The sequence below is a fragment of the Phasianus colchicus genome, chromosome 3, assembly GCF_987193195.1.
Source record: "Phasianus colchicus chromosome 3, bPhaCol1.hap1.1, whole genome shotgun sequence".
Taxonomy (NCBI): Eukaryota; Metazoa; Chordata; class Aves; order Galliformes; family Phasianidae; genus Phasianus; species Phasianus colchicus.
In genome coordinates, this window is record NC_143438.1 from 25,594,692 (window position 1) to 25,612,527 (window position 17,836).

Here is a 17,836-nt window from a genome sequence, read left to right on the forward strand (position 1 = left end):
TATCCTGAACTTACTATTACAGAGTGCTTCTAATTGAGCTCAGCCTTAGGGTTCATCTACAATGTGCAGCAGAGGCAAAATTCATCATCATTTGGTGTGGAGTATAGAGGTAAATTGAAGAGTTATACTTGAAGTCCACAAACTTCAGTGGGTTTAGATTAACAATGAAAAGCCTCCATTGCTTTTCTTGTAGTTCAACATTTATAATTAGTAAAGGTAGTTCTACTCCCACTTCACCTCCTCAAACCAGTGAAGGTTGATTTGATGCCCCATTGTGAAACTTTAGTCTACAGTGTCTCCTTCCTTTCCTTTGTCAACAAAAGGGCAAAACAGACTAAGGAAGCTAATGATAACCCAACCTTTCCATTGTTAAATCATAGAGTAGAACAGTGAGACATTTGGTTTCATCCTGTGCCAGTTGCCTTGGCTTAAACTTGCATATTCAGACTTTGGGTCTCTAACTGTCTTGAAATACACTGTAGATGTTTTCTTTTTCCTAAACATATTATGATATAAGCTTTGGAACATGTTAAAAAAATAAAAACTTGTGCTAAATACCTAGCCACTTCATCAGTGGGAAGACTATAGATGATTAAAATGAGTTCCAATATCAAATGTGGCCCCAAAGCAGAAAAAATTAAAATATTGCACAGATGATAAGCCTTTCCAGCTGAGAAGCACATAGCAATGTTTGGGTTGTTCTGCTCTGCTGACACAACATTATCACTTTTCCCTCTTACTGCTTGATTATTAGATGCTCTGAAAATAGTTCTTCTAAGATATATTTTTTAAATGTTTTGCTTAATAGAAAGCTTCCTAACCTAGTCTTAATTTAGTCTTAATTTAGTCTTCACAAGTAATAGCAAAAGCAAAATTATTGCAGATTGCTGGCTAGAGGGGTTTAATGTTTGACTCCATCCTCTTTATTGTTTGTGCACTATTATTATAGCTCTTGGTACTAAAAGGATATGTGAAAAGATATTATGAGCTAAGAACAAAAATAATCCTTTCACTTTTGCTTCAAAGCATTAATGGAAATGGGTACAATAATTCAGGGTTGTTTTTTGTTTATAGTGAAAAGCCTTGTAATTACCTGAAACAGCTTTTCTTATTATGCAATATTTTATTTTACTCAAATCCGGTTGATTCGTGCAGCTTGGTCTTTAGCTTTCAGACAGGAGACCAGATTGAAAATATTCAAGACATACGCTACCATTTGTTGCTTATTTTGCAAGAAAATAAATAATGACTTTTCCTTGGTTCTGTCACATATACAGTTGGTTCTGATCCTTTGTGTGTATCTTTCTTTTCACCATTATCCTAAAATAGAATGAAAATATCTATTGGTTTTGAAGCAGGTCCTTAGTATTCTCCTCTGGAGCTGCTACCAGAGGCAAAATTTGAGTAGTTGTGCTGTGTTTTTCCTTTCAAAGCTGCATATCTTCCCCCAGCTGGCAGTGATAAAATAGGGGAGTAGCAAGATGACACAGGATGGAGACACCTCCCCTGACCTCCTTTGTCCTAGGCCAGACTAAGTTACTACAAGACACTTTCATAGCACTTCCTCACTCAAGTAATACTTCCCACAGAGGTGGTTTTTGTACTTCTTATTCAACCTAGGGCTTGGAGAATATGCCATATGAGGAGCAACTGAGGGAGCTGGGGCTGTTTAGTCTGGGAAAGAGGAGGTTGAGGGGAGACCTTATTGCTCTCTTCAAACACCTGAAAGGTGATTGCAGCAAGAGCAGAGTTGGTCTCTTCTCACTGGTGACAGGTGACAGGATGAGGGGAAATGGCCTCAAGTTGTACCAGAGGAGGTTTAGGTTGAATATTGGGAAAAACTTCTTTACATAAAGGGTTGTTAAGCACTGGAATAGGCGCTTAAGTACAAGTTGGCAAGGAAAGACCTTTGATTGACACCTTTCCTGCAAAACCAAATCATGGGAAAAAAGTAAAAATAGGAAAGAATTTAAAAAGTGGAGAAATGGCAATCAAAATGACTGGCATTTTAGGTGAGCATCCAAACTTCTGCATTTTACTGATAGATCCATAAAGCCCAAAGCTCTATAAGTTCTGAGAGAATTTAGGTAGTGATCAGTATTTTCTCTCCTTGTTCCACTTCTCCAATGTCCTCCTGTTATGCAGGGTACCTATCCAGTGAATGCAGGCAGCCAAAAGCCTACTGACATTCAGATTGGACTCTTAAGGACTTAAGTAGGTACTAGATCAGAGTAAAGAATGATTTCTACAACTAAGTTTGCAACCAATTAATTTGCATCAAGAAAATGATGTAATTACAAATTACAAAATACTATGCTGTAGAAACACTTTACCTTGAAAATGAAGCAGGTTTATTTTGAATAAACAACAGATAATAGAAGGACTTTTGTAATATAATATTTGAGAACTATTTTTGAGGAAACAGATAATTATATTTCAGAAATTATTAGAGAATATCATATCTAATGTCTGCATCCACTTCTGTGATTACACTTGACTTTGTTTTAAAAACTATCAGCAATTTAGAAAATTTGGGAAGAAAAAGATTGGTAAGATTGGGGAAAAAAAAAACTGTTTGACATACATGTTTTCACTATATTTTGTAGTCCTTGCTCTTCTGTGCCCACAAAACCTTCAACTGAACTAAAGAAAGAGTATTAAAAAAAACATGGAGAATTGAGGCATTGAGGAGGAAAAAAAATAGTCAAAATAAGCTGGGAGTCAACTATGGTACAACAGACTATCATTTTAAGCATGTCTCGTAGATGATTGTTACATACAGAGCTGCTAATAAGCAGTGATTTCCACCAGTTTTATTCAGATACTTAATGTTTTCCATTTCACCTCGTGAGCTTATAATTATGATGACTACATTTTATGTATTACTTTGAAGGAATTTGACACTGTAGGAAAAATTTACTTTAGGATTAAGATTTGTCCTTAAACATTCTTGAGAAACAATGCCTGGGTCAGCCTAATACAAGATCTCTAGAGTTTTCCAACAGCTGCAGAGAGTTATACTAAATTAATGTAATTACAAAAGAAGTACTGAGACGGCAAAATGCAAATAAGAAATGTACTTCATTAATTACGTTAGTAAGGTGAAAGAAAAAAAAGACAGCACATTTGGATCTTAAATTCTTGCTGTTATCTCCATTTTTTAGATCATTTTTAGTGGTTAATTGAACCTTATTAAAAAACAAAACAAAACAAAAAACAAACTAGCAACCAACCACACTAAAACAAACAAAACAAGAAACCCAAACCCACCATAAAAAGTACCACTGAATGCATGTTTCTAGAATTTAATGCCATTAATGATATTGCTGAATATAAATATTTGGATCAAGTGAATCCTTAGAGGCCAAATGGATCTCTTGAGACTGACAGTATGAGCATGTGATTTGTTGATCTAGTGAAGATGGATGTCATTCAGCACTAGACCAGCATTTATATTTTTAGGATTTTGAATATTATATACGCATGTGTATGTATATGTGTTTGGAGTTGTGTGTGTGTGTGTGTACTTTTAACTGCAGTTGGATGTATCAAACTTCTAATTTCAGATTTCTTTTCAAGTTTCTGAAGCTCAGTTCTCTTTTGACTGGGTCTCTGAACGCAACCCACCTGAAATGTTAGTGGTCGTTTCTCATAGGGGTATTCAGTGGAAATCATAACTCTTTCTTGCCAAGACCAGGAAATAATACTTATCCCTGATCATACATATTGCTTTATTGTTGACCTGTTTCCCAGGCTTATTTTGGATCACTCCAGCTGCTTTTTCCTGTTGAAAACCTGGACATGACGCAGGGAGAAGTTTGCTTTAGATGATCTTGCCAAGAGGCACTTCATTTAGGGTTTCCCTCCAGAGCCCCTAAGTCTATGGTATGACCTCTTGCTGCCTTCCCAGGTGTGCAGCACACCCCTGCTTTTGTGCTGTAAGGATGCTGTTCTCCAGGGCGCAGCATCAGCATGCACTCCATGTCAGAGCCATAGCTAGGCCATACACCAGAAGTCTGCAATGTCAGAAAGCATCAGCTTGAAGACAGTGAGTATAGGCTTGGTCTCTTTGGTCTCTGAGATCCATGGGTGGGTTGATAAGGAAAATAATCTAATGGGAAACATTGCCTCTTCTTATTAAGTGCCTTTTTGTTAAGAACAGAGACTGTGTAGTTTTGTCCTCAACCTCTGGAAAAACAGATTATTTCTGACTGTAGCGCTATGCTGACTTTGTGTGGTTCGGTCATCTTTTTGTGACAACTTATAAGAGTTTGTGGGCAAAACTCCTTTCTTTGACAGAGTCATGCTACTTTAAGAAGGAAGCTACAGAGATTCCCGGGCTTTGCGCTGTGTAAGCAAGCTTCAGAAACAGCATGCTGCAGCAGTGTTTGCCCTGAGGCACTGCAGTGTTACAGTACCTGGACTCACGTGTCTGTGTAGTATTGTTCCATGTTGTACATTGGAAAACTTTGTCATGCCATTTTGATAAACTCTTTTTCTTGCTTTTCCAATTCTGTTGATTCTTTTTAGTTTGGGAACGTCTACTAAGCCTCACACATCCATAAGTTATATGTTATATCCCTCTCTCTCTCTCTATATATATATACACACACACATATACATGTATAAACTATAAAGATCATTTACAATAGTCATGACTTTATTACAGATTGACAGTCTCATGTTGATCCATATTATTTGTATCCTGTGACATACCAGAATGCTATGCACTTGTTAGCATTCACAGAAGAAATGCATTTACTCTTCCAGAACAAATGGAAATTTGTTCCTGCAAGTTCAGCAGGAAATAAAAGTAATTTCCTCTTCTGTATTAAAAACCTTTGTAACAAGTCCTCCATGTCAACAAATAGCAGTTCACAGCACAATATTGGGAAACTTATAAACTAAATTTTCCTAGACAGGAATGTCATTTTTCTTTTCAAGCTTTGAAGTGATGCAGTTCATTTTTTCCAAAGAGAAAATTAAATTAAAAAAAAAAAGCCTGACATGATAATCCCTCCAGATCCACAGAATTCCCTGAGGTAGCTCTGAGATAATACAGTTTTCACAACTTTCAAGTGCAGGTCATATTTTCATTACCTCATAATCAGTACAGTATATGCACAGGTGTTTGCAGATTATAGGGTATTTCTCAATTTTTAATCTTTTGAATATGAATACTAGTTTTTGTTTATACAAGAGCTATGATTATCAATGCATATTTAAAATAGTTTCATGCAAGATTTATGTGGATTTTTCAAGAATCTTAGAAACATTCTGAATGCATTTCATATCAATTTTATTCCTACAGGTTATAAACATTTTGACAGTAATTAATTATTCTAACTGGGAGTGTTTCCCATAATGTTTTGGCCCTATGGTGAGATCATCTTCTACGAATTCAAAGACCTTTTTAGGCCATTGGACCTCCCTTGAGAAGCATCATAATCAGGCCTGACTGTGAGGCAGGGCTTCTGTGTTTAGCAGTTGTACAGGATGTCCTTCTATGCAAATCGAATGGATACATTTGCCCAATAAGTAGAATCTTTTTGTACCAATCAGGATATTTTTGAGAATATTTCAAAGAGTAGGTAGGGTTATAGGCTATAAAAACTCAAACACAGTTGGAAAATTTTACTTTTTCTTGCTATTTTGAGTACATTGTTTTTTAACATCTTGTAGATGCTTCTTTAGATCAGATCTAACCTTTGTATGGTGGAGGAACAGCCCAAGTTGGTGCAACTAGTGAATGCCTTTTTTCCATGAATTTCTTCCATGAATATATGAACAATCTAAAAGAATACTGCATAGAGGGAAGAAAGTAACATACATTAAACATTAAAAAAAACAATGAGTAGGTGGTATTGATGCCTTTGTTTTTTAAGACACAATATGCTGATACTGTGTGAATTACGAGAGCTCAGGTTATGACAAATTCTGCCCAAATATGTTTGTGTTCAATGCAGAGCTCAGTCTTGGAAAAATGCATTATGTTACAGACAGATCTCAAGAAAGTGCTTAATTGGATCATAAGAAAAAGTTTTGAGGATGAGTGGGAGAGTTTCAAATGTCTACTCAGCTTCAGATATCTAGGAAGCTGTTGACCATTGCTGACAAAAACCTGCCTTGGAGACTCTCAGACAAGACAAGAGTCTGTGTAACCTGGGAGCTGAGCTGTCTTTGGAGAAGTGTTCAAAATGCCAGTTTTCCTGCCCTTCTTCCTTTCTTTCCTTCCACTTAAAGCTTTGACAAGTTAGCAGTGTTCCTCTAAAATGCTGAGATTCCATCACAGCAGCTTTTTTTCAATACAGTAGGGCCGTCAAATGTTCACCTATTAAATTTTTTTTGAGTTTTGCATCACAGTGGATGTTTTTAAAGAAAGATTGTTTTGTGTTTTGTTTTCCACTTTAGAATAAAATTAGTAACAAAACCAAAATTTTTACTTGTGTCTTAGAGGCACCAGTTTTTTTTATAATGATTCCGTATGCAAGGGGGCTCTTCTCCACAAATCCATCTTAACATGTCTTTCTTATAAGAACTCATCAATTTGTCAATCTCTCTTAAGCTCATGCAGTCTTCTCAGTCTTAGTAATCCTTATGGAAAATGGGCTATAAGGTTATTGTCTTTGGTATCTACTCTTGCTTTCCTTTCAAGAACTATGATCATACATTGTTTTCTAGTTTGTTTCTTTGTTTTTTATTCTCTGATTTGTACCACTATTAGGTCCTTATATCATATATACTCCTTTTATCTACTTAGAAAATTTTTAAATGATATAGAACTGTGATGTTGTTACCTTAGTATTGAATGTTGTCACTTAGAATTCTCTTCTTCCCATTAAAGCCACTGAATATATTCTTAGTCACACTTAGTAACCATCCATTATTCTGGTAACCTAGAGTGGCATGGTGGCAAATCAAAAACTGAGTTTAACATGAAAGATTAAAGTAGTTACACAGTAAGAATACATCCTGCCAGCACTGTGGAGAGGGGAAGAAAAGTTTGATGATGTTCTTGAAGGTAGACAACAGTGCGTTGGGCCAAGGCTGCCCAGCACAGTTGCTTGCCACAGAAACCCAGAGCATGTCCTAATGACTGCATCTATCAGTGGTAGGCAGTAAATAATCTTTTATTTTGTTATTTTCAGAACCCAATTTTGTGTCATCTTATGACATTGGGAATTTCACCTACTTCTTCTTCCGAGAGAATGCAGTTGAACATGACTGTGGCAAAACAGTCTTCTCTCGTGCTGCTCGAGTGTGCAAAAATGATATTGGTGGCAAGTTTGTGCTGGAGGACACCTGGACTACCTTCATGAAAGCTCGGCTGAACTGCTCTCGTCCTGGAGAAATTCCATTTTACTATAATGAACTGCAGAGCACTTTCTTCCTGCCAGAATTGGACTTGATCTATGGGATTTTTACCACTAATGTGTAAGTAAATTCCATGATATATTTTTTTGCTACTTACAAAAATAAAAAGTAAAGTTTCTGGGCTGATCTCTGTTCTGTATTTGCCAAGTGAACACAATAATTTCAAATTACTGTTTGCCTAGTCTTATGAACAGATCTCAGCACCAAGTGCATCCCATAGGAATTGCTGAAGGTGTATGGAAGGAAGGTACAATTCTTAATATTTCATTACTTCAAGGAGGCAGTTGTGTTTTAAGACAAATCTGTCATCCTTTTCATACATCTTAAGGCTATTCTGTCATCTTTTTTGTACGTTCTATTTCATTCATTCTTACAAACATTTTTTTTTTTTACACATTATTTTCTGAGCCTAAATACATTATATATTTATGAAATAAATAGTCTGTAATTATAATTTTACTTTATCATAAAATTGACATAAGTTTGCCATGTCAATAAGTGTCCTTGACCCAAACAAATACAGAGAGATTCTCTTAAATTTTAAAAATTAGTCTTAACATATTCTTATTTGAGCTTTAGAATCAAACCAAAAGTTTAATCTAATGTCAACTGGACCCATTATAACAACAAGGCAAAATTTGAAATGGTATTGTTTAGTCTGAAAATTAAATATTGTGAATTATATAAAATCTTTCTAGACTCTCAGCTCTGATAGTCGGAGTTGTTTAACTTTTAGGAAAGAAAGAGAACTTTGCCTCAGAAATGTGCAGTAACTTAAAACGTGATAAATAGTGTTTGCTTGTTGCTAAGTGAGAGTGGCCCTTGAGTTGAGGCTGCACAACCCAATGTTCAGCCTGTGTGAACAAGGTTTATGTTTTGGTTTCAGATTCTTTTGCCCACCTGCATCTTCTTACTGCATAAGTCACTTCTGCCTAGAATTTTAAAATTTTAAAATTGGGCATTTATCAGAGCCCCTTTCTAAATACTTGAATACCTACCTACTTCCTATAAATGTACATTACCCTGTTAGCAACAGTCACAAATGAATGCCAGCAAGTTATGAAACCTTAGTTGATTGGTGAGCATGAATTTGGGCCTTAGTTCATTTCTCATACTTTTGGTACAATCTGATGTTAGCCCATCAAAGATGTCTTACAGACTTTCATGTCCTTTCCCTGGCAGCTCAGGCTGTGAGCAATGGTTTGTGAGGGGCAGCCTGCACTAGGCTGTGATCTTTCCTGACTTAGATGGTAATTTAAACTCTGTTCTTAGACTGGAGAAATGTATTGAAGCAAATTCTTTTTTTAAAAAGAGAATAGATGTTGGGACTACTAGGGATAGGAAAATTTGGTGCTGTTTAGTCTTTTTATTACTAGCTACCATGAAAAGCCGTTTCAGAAGAATTCTGTTCCAGCTCAAGGCTTTGGCCATGGAAGCTTATCTCATAACAACTATTGACTGTTTCCTGTGCTACAAATTCCACTTGCTCTGAGGTTATGTAAAATGGTTAGGGCTGTCATTATCTTTGAGAAGGAATCTGTGAGTGTAAGACTACCTTTGCTACATGAAAGCAGGCAGCATTTGAAACTTTGCTGCTAGTTCTTTCTTCCTTAATAGTTTAGAATTCTACCTTGTCTAACAGGAGCATACTATTCAAAGAGAAATGAATTACAACTGATTTTTTGTTGTTGTTATTTTCCCATTTAAAATATATTTGTTTCTGTCATCAAATACTATACATAAAATTTTAAATATTGTGAAAATTTTTTTAGAGTTTTGATTACTTTCCAAGTTGCATATGTCTCACAGATGTCTGCACAACCTATGTGATTTCAGCCCTGAAACCTGATGATAAAGAAGCACTAGAGTTTCCCATGAGGGAGACCACCATATTCCTTTCGATAGATGTAGGCTCAGATACTACCAAACCATATTAGGCATTCTTCAATCTCAATAGCTTCAGAATTGCAATGATTTTATTGTACACTAAGGCTTACTTTTTGCATATATACTGTGAGTCATTCTGTGGGGGATGACCTGAAGCATTTCCATCAATAAGTATTGTTAGTCTTAGCTACACAATTTATGTGTGGCTGACTGTTGAGTCTATTGCAACTCTTGCTTCAGAATGAAGCTGATTTTGTTTCTTTCATACCATTTGAAAATGTACAGTCATCAATCTGGTGACTTTTAAAGACTTAGAAAATTCAAGAAGATTCTGTATTGCTAGAGTATTTGTTAGCTGCTATTAATGATAATCTATGTACCTAGAGTATTATCAAGTCCACTGATAACTGATTCTGCAGAAATTGTTAGCCAGAAACTTTACGATTTGGAGATTCTTTGAAATAAGTGTGACAAGCATAAATAAGAAAACTGATCTTTCATCCTGCTGTTAAATCAATATGTCTCTTTTTTTCAGTTTTGAAAAGTTTTGTTAAGAATTGATTGCCTGGGGTTATTTTTTCTCCCCATCATTTTGGAGTTTTTATAGTAGGCTTGTGTAAAACACAGAAATAGTTTTAATAAATGAATGAATAAGAAGAATGTGATGTGGATCAATTGTTAGCAGCTTTACTTGCAATGCAAATATATACTATTGCAGCCACCTTTATTAACTATGCCATTATCTCAAATTTTGAAAAAGTTTTTCAGGTTAAGGTCTCTCTAAGTCACTGACTTACACTGTTTACAGTGTGCAAAATTACTTTATTGTCTACCACATGTCCAAGAGAAGAACAGGAAACTGTATGTATGGCCTGGCTGCTATCTATTCTTGTAACAAGAGATCTAGAAAGCATGCAGGCCAAGTTGTTTTCCCTTGATGTGTTTCTGGAATTTTCTTTTTTTTTTTTTTAATTTTGTTTTGTTTTGTTTTTTTCAGTAAAACATCATTTGGAAGATGGAATATTTGTTCAGGTGTTTTACACAGGGGTTCCACAGGGTCCAGAAAAATAACATAAGCAGAAAATTCTTGACTCTTTGTACTGCCTAGAAGAAACATTAATGAACCCTAAGAATAATTGTATCCTGTACGTGGAAACTTGATACATGTGATTATATGTGGGAATAACGTCTGGCCTTTCTGTACTAGACTAGCAGCACACTGTAGTTTCTCCCACATGAGCTAATTGGCAAAGGTGACCAAAAATCTAAGTCCATTGTAAGTATGTCATGTATCTTTATCTTGAGATATCTTCTCCTTGTTGATCATATCCATTTTGTTAATTACTTGAAGGATCAAAGCATCAATAAAAGGAAGTGTTATTTATTTTTCAGCAAATTGAGTTTGTAATATTGTTATCCATGTTAATATTTATATTTCTTTTGCAGGAACAGCATAGCAGCCTCAGCAGTTTGTGTTTTCAATTTGAGTGCCATAACTCAGGCATTCAATGGACCCTTCAAATACCAGGAAAACTCTCGCTCTGCTTGGCTTCCATATCCCAATCCTAACCCAAATTTTCAGGTACAGATAAATATGAGAAAGATGATATGTATGTTGTTGGGTGTTGTTTTTTTTTTTCAGAATGTTGTGTAGTTCATAGTTATTAAGACCAGTTTTCCAGTACATTACAGCATGAGTCTTTAAAACTAAAAATAAATTTAAAAAATGAAGAAAGCTTAAGAGTTCCCCCCAATTTCAGCATTGTTAATTTTGCCTTTTCACAAAATAATTTGGGTTGAAAAGTGATGTTCTTTGAAGAGTAGGAAGAAAAAAAGGCTTAACTTCAATATTCTGTCATAACAGAACACAGATATCTGTCAAGGCAACATTAATTCCTATCTCAAATATAATCAGATTGCTATTTTCTTTTGCATTATGTGTGTGCTATTACAATCAGGAAAGGAAACATTATTTGACAGAAAAAAAGAAAAAAAAAAGAAAAAAAGAGGAGTTGTCAGTGTTACATATATTTCCCCACGAGGAGTTTGAGTAAAATAATTTGTGAAATGGTGTCTTCCTCATTTGAACTTGTCAGCCTCAGGTCTTGTAATAATCTGTGGTTGGCTGACAGTATACAACTAATTAGTTCAAGGAGAGGCAATCAGTGGAAATTTTTAACAAAAATAATGGAATGTTTATGGTAAGCACATAGCCATTTGTTGTGACTTAGCCCTGGTAGGTAGATAAGCACCACACAGCTGCTCTCTCACTCCCTTTCTTCAACGAGACAGAGGGAGGAATGTATGATGATGAAAAGTTCATGGGTTAAGACAAGAACAAGGAGATCACTCACCAATTACCATCACAGGCTAAACAAAGTCAGAATCCAGAAAGTATTTTAATTTAATGCCAACTACTAACAGACAAGAGCTATGAGAAACTGAAAGCAAATTAAAACCACCTCTCCCCATCCACCCTCTTCAACCTCCTTTTCCTGAGCAGGGCAGGGAACAGGCAATTGGGGCTGTGGTCAGTCCATAACACTTCGTCTCTGCCGCTCCTTCATGGTTACTCACTGCCTCTGCTCTGTGTGGTTGCCATGGGCTGCAGGGGATGGCCTGCTCCTCCGTAGGCTTCTCCCCTATTCTCAATCTATGATTTCAGGAGTTCAGTGCTGCTTCTTCAACAACCTTCCCCACCTTCTTGTTAAGGGCCATGAGATCTTTGTAGGCATAAAACAGAACCATCCACCGGGGACTGCAGGTAGTTTTAGCTACTTCCTGATTTATGCAAACAAAGGAAAATAAGGCACTAAATTTGCTCTGAATTACAAGACAGAGCCTTGTTACTTTGAATTTGGTGTTATCGTCAAGTGGCAAAACACCATTTAATTAAGCCATATTGCAGAAGCAGGCTATATCTGTTCATAACTTTTTGCATTTTGCAGAAATATTTATGTTGTCATAGTACTGACTGTAAGAGGGTCTAAGTAAGGCTGAACTTTTGGAAGAGGAATTCTGAAGAAAGGCTTGTTTGTAAACGTCTTACCTTCTTTCTAAGTGCGACTTCAGTGCAAGTCATTCATTTCTGCCTGCAAAACCTTTACGAATGCATTAGTAATTATTGTGGGTGCATCCCATACAGAATGATACACACAAAAGAAGCTGACTTTCTGACGTTGATGTTAAAAACAGTCTAAGACTGTACAGTACTGCCAGTGCTCATCTCTCGCTCCCAGTCCAGGCATAGAGGTGCTGAAATTCCTTGCTTGGGTAGTCTGGCTGATTTTAATATGGCTGGTACTTTCCTTATCAAATTTACAAGAAGAGCAGCAGTGGTTGTATCAGATGTCACAGAACAGTTTTGCAGGCCAGCGCTACTTTTAAGAGCTGTAACGTGGCCTTTTAAAACGCAGTATTGAAGCCAACTCATGTTAAATGATCTCTAGGTATCATTCGTGATGCCAAACTTCTGTTTTTTTCACTGGTGCTATCTTTTATTCAGTTGAACTTTCTGTCAGATTTCTGGCTCCCTAGGCACAGTGCTGACATATACCAGAAGCTAGTCTAATGCACAGAGCTAGATGTAACCATTTTTGTGACTTCACAGTGCTCTAGAATACATATTGCATAGAGAGTGGATATGTACATTGGCTGAACCACTGATTTCCTTTCCCAAAATGAGTTCTTTTCTTTTGTAGCTTGATTATGATAAAATACTTGAATTTCTGTTTGTGTAGTCTCTGAATTTGATTTATCCTCAAAGTATTCAGCTGCTCAGCATTAAGAGACAGCCACATGTGATTGTGAAGGAAGGCTACTTCTGAGTGGTGATAGTTACATCAGACATTGTATTTCCAAGGCTGGGTTATATTAATTCAAATATTTTCCAGATTGGAGTATCACCATAGTCCCAGTCCTTAAAAACACTGTTTTTCTCCAGAGCTCGCTTTCTCTTTGCACAGGACATTGTTCATTGTAAAACCAATGACAGTATACTGTGAGCATTCTAGCTGGAATCTTTCTAGCTTGATATATTCAGAGAAATTCTTCTTTGGCACAGTTGCTTAATTTTTAAGTAATTGTTTCCTGTTGGTTAACTGTCTTAGCTCATCATAGATTCTCTCATTAAGGAATTACAGATTGTTTTTGTTTTTGTTTTTTTTTAAGGTTGTGTATTTGGAGTGATTGCTTAATTTCAGATTAATAACATGTCAATGATAAAAAATAACTGGTAGAATTTTGCAGACAGTTTTATTTAGTTCATGCTGCAATTCATAGTATCATTTATGACATAGTAGAATAGAGTAAAAGATGTGACTAGAGTATCTCTTTCACATCACTGTTTGATAAATGTAATGAAGTAATGTTTTACTTTTCTGATGCAATAATATTTAAGTAAACATGGAAATGTTTGCATACTCACAAGGGCTGAGCATCTATCTCCTCTCCTCAGTTAGCTGAAGACCTAAACAGAAAGATGTTAAAATCAATTACTGCTTATTTTGTTTTGCTTATTTATGCTTGGACTTTCTCTCTGCGCTTAAAAATTAGTACAGTTTCTTGATATATATGATCAATTTCAAAGCAAAAGTATCTTGGCAATGGATAACATTTGTAGTTTGATTTATAGTGAGAGCTCTGCATGGTCCATTCTTGGCTAAATGCACACAGAGTCTGAAGAAGTTTATAGAACTGTACATAAAGCTGTGACTTGGGATTTCTGTCAGACTGCCTGTGGTAGGCCATGGGATTTCATATGAAAATTTGTAATGCCTTTAGCACTGTGTGTGTGTAAATTCCGAAGAAAAATAGTCTGAAAATTTTGATGACAGCTTTTCTCTTTCCTTTTCTGTGAATGTAAGTTAGAGCCAAATATTACTATAGCCCACCTGTGCTCATTCTGATGCCCTTTCATCTTGTTTGGATTTAGGGAGTACTCTTAGTACTGTCTCAGGAAAGTGGAGCTTCCTCAGCTGTTGTGTGGACACACGGATCAGCACCAGAAAATGACCTGAATGTGGAATTACAAAATATATCTATGATGCACAGTTTTAGTATTTATGTTCTTGTGCTGTAATTCAGAGAGTAAAACTTTTGGTTCTGTTGAGGCATATGGTAATATTATTTTGTGTTTTCAGTGTGGCACCATGGACCAGGGTTTGTATGTGAACCTGACTGAGAGAAATCTTCAGGATGCTCAAAAATTCTTCTTAATGCATGAGGTCGTCCAACCAGTTATTCCAATTCCGTACTTCATGGAAGACAACAGCCGATTTTCTCACGTGGTTGTGGATGTTGTGCAGGGCAAGGACATGCTCTTCCATATCATTTATCTTGCCACAGGTATGAACTTTGTGTTGCTGTAACAACTGCAGAAGTTTGAGGTCTCTGAAGTTTTAATGGTCTGCAAATCAGTTTTGGAATATGTAAAGCACCTTGAGCCTCCACCTTGTTGGTGTTTTTTGTTTTGGTTTGTTGTTTTGGTTGGTTTTTGTTTGTTTGTTTGTTTGTTTGTTTGTTTTTGGCAGCATTAACTCTGCCTTCTATATTTTATGAGAAGAAGAGTCCAGCAGTTTGAGCATCTTTCTTTATATTATATTTTGAACTCAGATGTTGGTCTGTGTTTCCTATTCTCCTTTGAAGGCATAAAGCCTACATGCTATCAAGAAAATGAATGGCATGAATTCACAAGTTTCTCTTTCATCCTTTGTATGTAGTTCAGGGTACATTCTCACTCAGGGTTCAAATGTTGTTTTAAAATCCTCTGAGGTAGAAGGAACTCAGATAGCAAATGCAATTACTGCTATTGCTATTTCTGACTCTTCTGCTCAAAAATATTTTATTATCTTTCCTTTTTGTTGACATTTATGTCATCCATTCCTAAGCATTTCTGCACTCTGTGTTATTGTTTTCCATTTATAGAGAACTCATCTAAACTTTAGCAATGAAAGAAAAATAGTCTTACATCTAAAATTGTCTTGGTTAGAAGTGTTACTTTCTAGATTCAAAAATTCATTTAAGCTTCTGAAAAACACTGAAGGTGTTAAACTGTTTTTTGCTGCGCAACGATGTCCCTGAGATGGAAGTATTAGATTAAAGCAACATGTTTACAGCCTTGTGAAAAAAAACTTACTTCTCACATACTTAGTAGGGGATAGCTCATCTGAGGAATGGTAGCGTGCATTTTCCATTTTGTAGTGAGTAGGCACTAAATATGGAAAATTTAAAGAAGGACTCAGTTAATCAACAGGAGATAAAAGATTGCAAGCAGCAAGTTATTTGATCCTGCAATCAATGAAGTCAATTTCAAATTTGTCATCAGTTCAATAGAAACTGGATCAATCATTTGAATCACTTAAATCATGACTTACTGATGAAAATTGTATATCTGTAACTTGTAACTTATCAAGAGCCTAAGAAAAAATTTGCATTGTGTTCAATATATGATTTAATTTTCCCCTGAAAACAAGATACCGTGCTTTTTAGAGATGGCTGCATCTTTTTATACTGAAAAAATTTTAGAATAATTTGGTTCATTTTGATGAGGCAGTATTTCTTGTCTAATTACCCTAATACGTAAAGTTTTTACATTTTACTCTGTGAAAGTTGGGCAGTAATATGGAAGCTTTTAATAGGTTAAAACTTTGTTTGGATTTGTCCAGTTGTAGTCAAAACAACTTGCGGTAAAGCATAGCATTTTAATCACTTAAATCATGCTTCTTCTAAATGCTGTTTGTATGGTAGCAGTCTCCTGACAGAAACTGAACTACAGAAACATGTACTTCATTGGTTTTATAGTTATCAGTGCATTGTAGGTTATTTACATTATAATGGCAACGTTGAGTATGAAATAATTTGTCATAATTCTGTTGGACTTCAGTTTTCAGATTTCCTCAATGTGTTTTCTTCTATGTCTTTCTCAGTAAGTGAGGATCTAAATTTTCAAGTTTCATGGTTAATAAATCGTGTTCAATAAAACTTCTAAGTTTTTTTTTATGCATCTTTGCTTCTGCTAAGAAGACAGTGCTTGTATGTTCCTTGTTATGTATAAGTACCCTGCAGTTTCATTCTTCTCTGTTCCACTGTTTTCAGTCAGTCAGGGAAATAGGATACTCTGGTAGCTGAATCTTTAGTCTAACACTAGTACATGCTTTGATGTAATCAGAAAGTGTATGTTGTATGAATATCAGAAAATGTAAGATGAAGAATCATACTAACTATATAATGTTATGAAAGTTTTATTGACAGAGTGAATTCTGTTTCATTTTTAATTCATCCAATGGCAGTGATTTGTGTTCGTATTCCTTCTGTGTGCCCCCTCAATCAAGCATAGAAACTAAGCTTTATTTTCCAGTATTAATACTCACTTCATCTACATCATCTTCCCTGCAACAAACAAGGACAGTACAGCTAAATCAGGTTGCTCAGGGCCCCCCCCAGCTAGACCTCAAATGTCTCCTGGGACAAGGCATCTTCCACATCTCTGGGCAGCTATTCCAGTGTCTCACCACCCTCACTGTAAAAACAGAGGTGCAAGGCCTTGATTTTGGTAGGTTTTCAAGACCATGCAGCAAAACACTTCTTTTTATAACTAGCTCTTCTTTGACCAGGAGGTTGGACTTAAGTCTCATGCTATCCCTTCCAACCTGAATTGTTCTGTTTCACATACCATGGTGTCAAATTGTTTGGGCTAAATTGCCCTACTTGGTGCCAAAAGGGAAATTCATTCAACACCAGGATGCTGGTGATAGGGAGTTTATTCCTACTGGCATAAGGCAGGATGGATCTAACACATACTATGTGAGATGTATTCTGCATAACTTTTGTAATTATAATTCATCACAACATTCTTACAAAATTGTCTTTTAAAATTCATAAAGCTGATTCAGTGGAAAGGTAAACATATAGATTGGTATGAATACAAATGAACATTCTGCTGTCTTTGTTAATCAATGCAAAAATCTCACTCTTTGAATCAGATGGGCACTAGTTAAGAGAAAATTCTTTCTTCCCCCATCTCATGTTCACCTGCCTATCCACCTTGTTATCAGAATACAAATATTACAGATGATAATAACCTTGACAGTATTAACAGTGTAATCTAGTTTCATTAAGCCTTAAATAGGGATAATATTACAAGAGAAGAAACTGTGAGTAAGCATGCAAATGCATTAATCTGCTGTGTCAACAGTCTTCATTTCTTAAACCTCTGCCAAGTCATCATTCTGCTGGAGATTCTGATGTGCTGGGATTTAACATCTACTGCTGGTGTCAAAAATATATTTTACTGCTTTGGAAATACATCTTAATCTTCTGCTGCACTGACTTCTAACAGAGGAAGAAAGGATAGATCAATTCTTGCACATTCTCTTTTACTTAGAACAAGCATAGTGCTGCTAGCTTTACTCAGGCAGAAACCCCTTTTCCAGTGGTTCAGAAAAGAAAGTCAAGGATAGTGCTAAGGGAAGTTCTGAACTAAGACTCATCTCTAATACCAGACTAAAAGTAAAGCAGGCTAGTGAATGATCAATATTCTAACAATTTAAGTTTAAAAAACTTTGCTTCCTTCCTA

The 17,836-nt window shown here is 35.9% G+C and overlaps 1 protein-coding gene across 8 annotated transcripts in view; it reads left to right on the forward strand.

Moving 5' to 3' along the window:
- SEMA5A (semaphorin 5A) overlaps window positions 1-17,836 on the forward strand; it is a 323,479-nt gene that overhangs the window by 190,354 nt on the left and 115,289 nt on the right. For all 8 annotated transcript variants that reach the window (XM_090137116.1, XM_031589199.2, XM_090137114.1 and 5 more), the window contains 3 exons: window positions 7,149-7,434; window positions 10,708-10,843; window positions 14,403-14,607. In XM_090137116.1, the coding sequence (XP_089993242.1) occupies window positions 7,149-7,434; window positions 10,708-10,843; window positions 14,403-14,607 (627 nt within the window). The remainder of the gene's footprint in view (window positions 1-7,148; window positions 7,435-10,707; window positions 10,844-14,402; window positions 14,608-17,836) is intronic.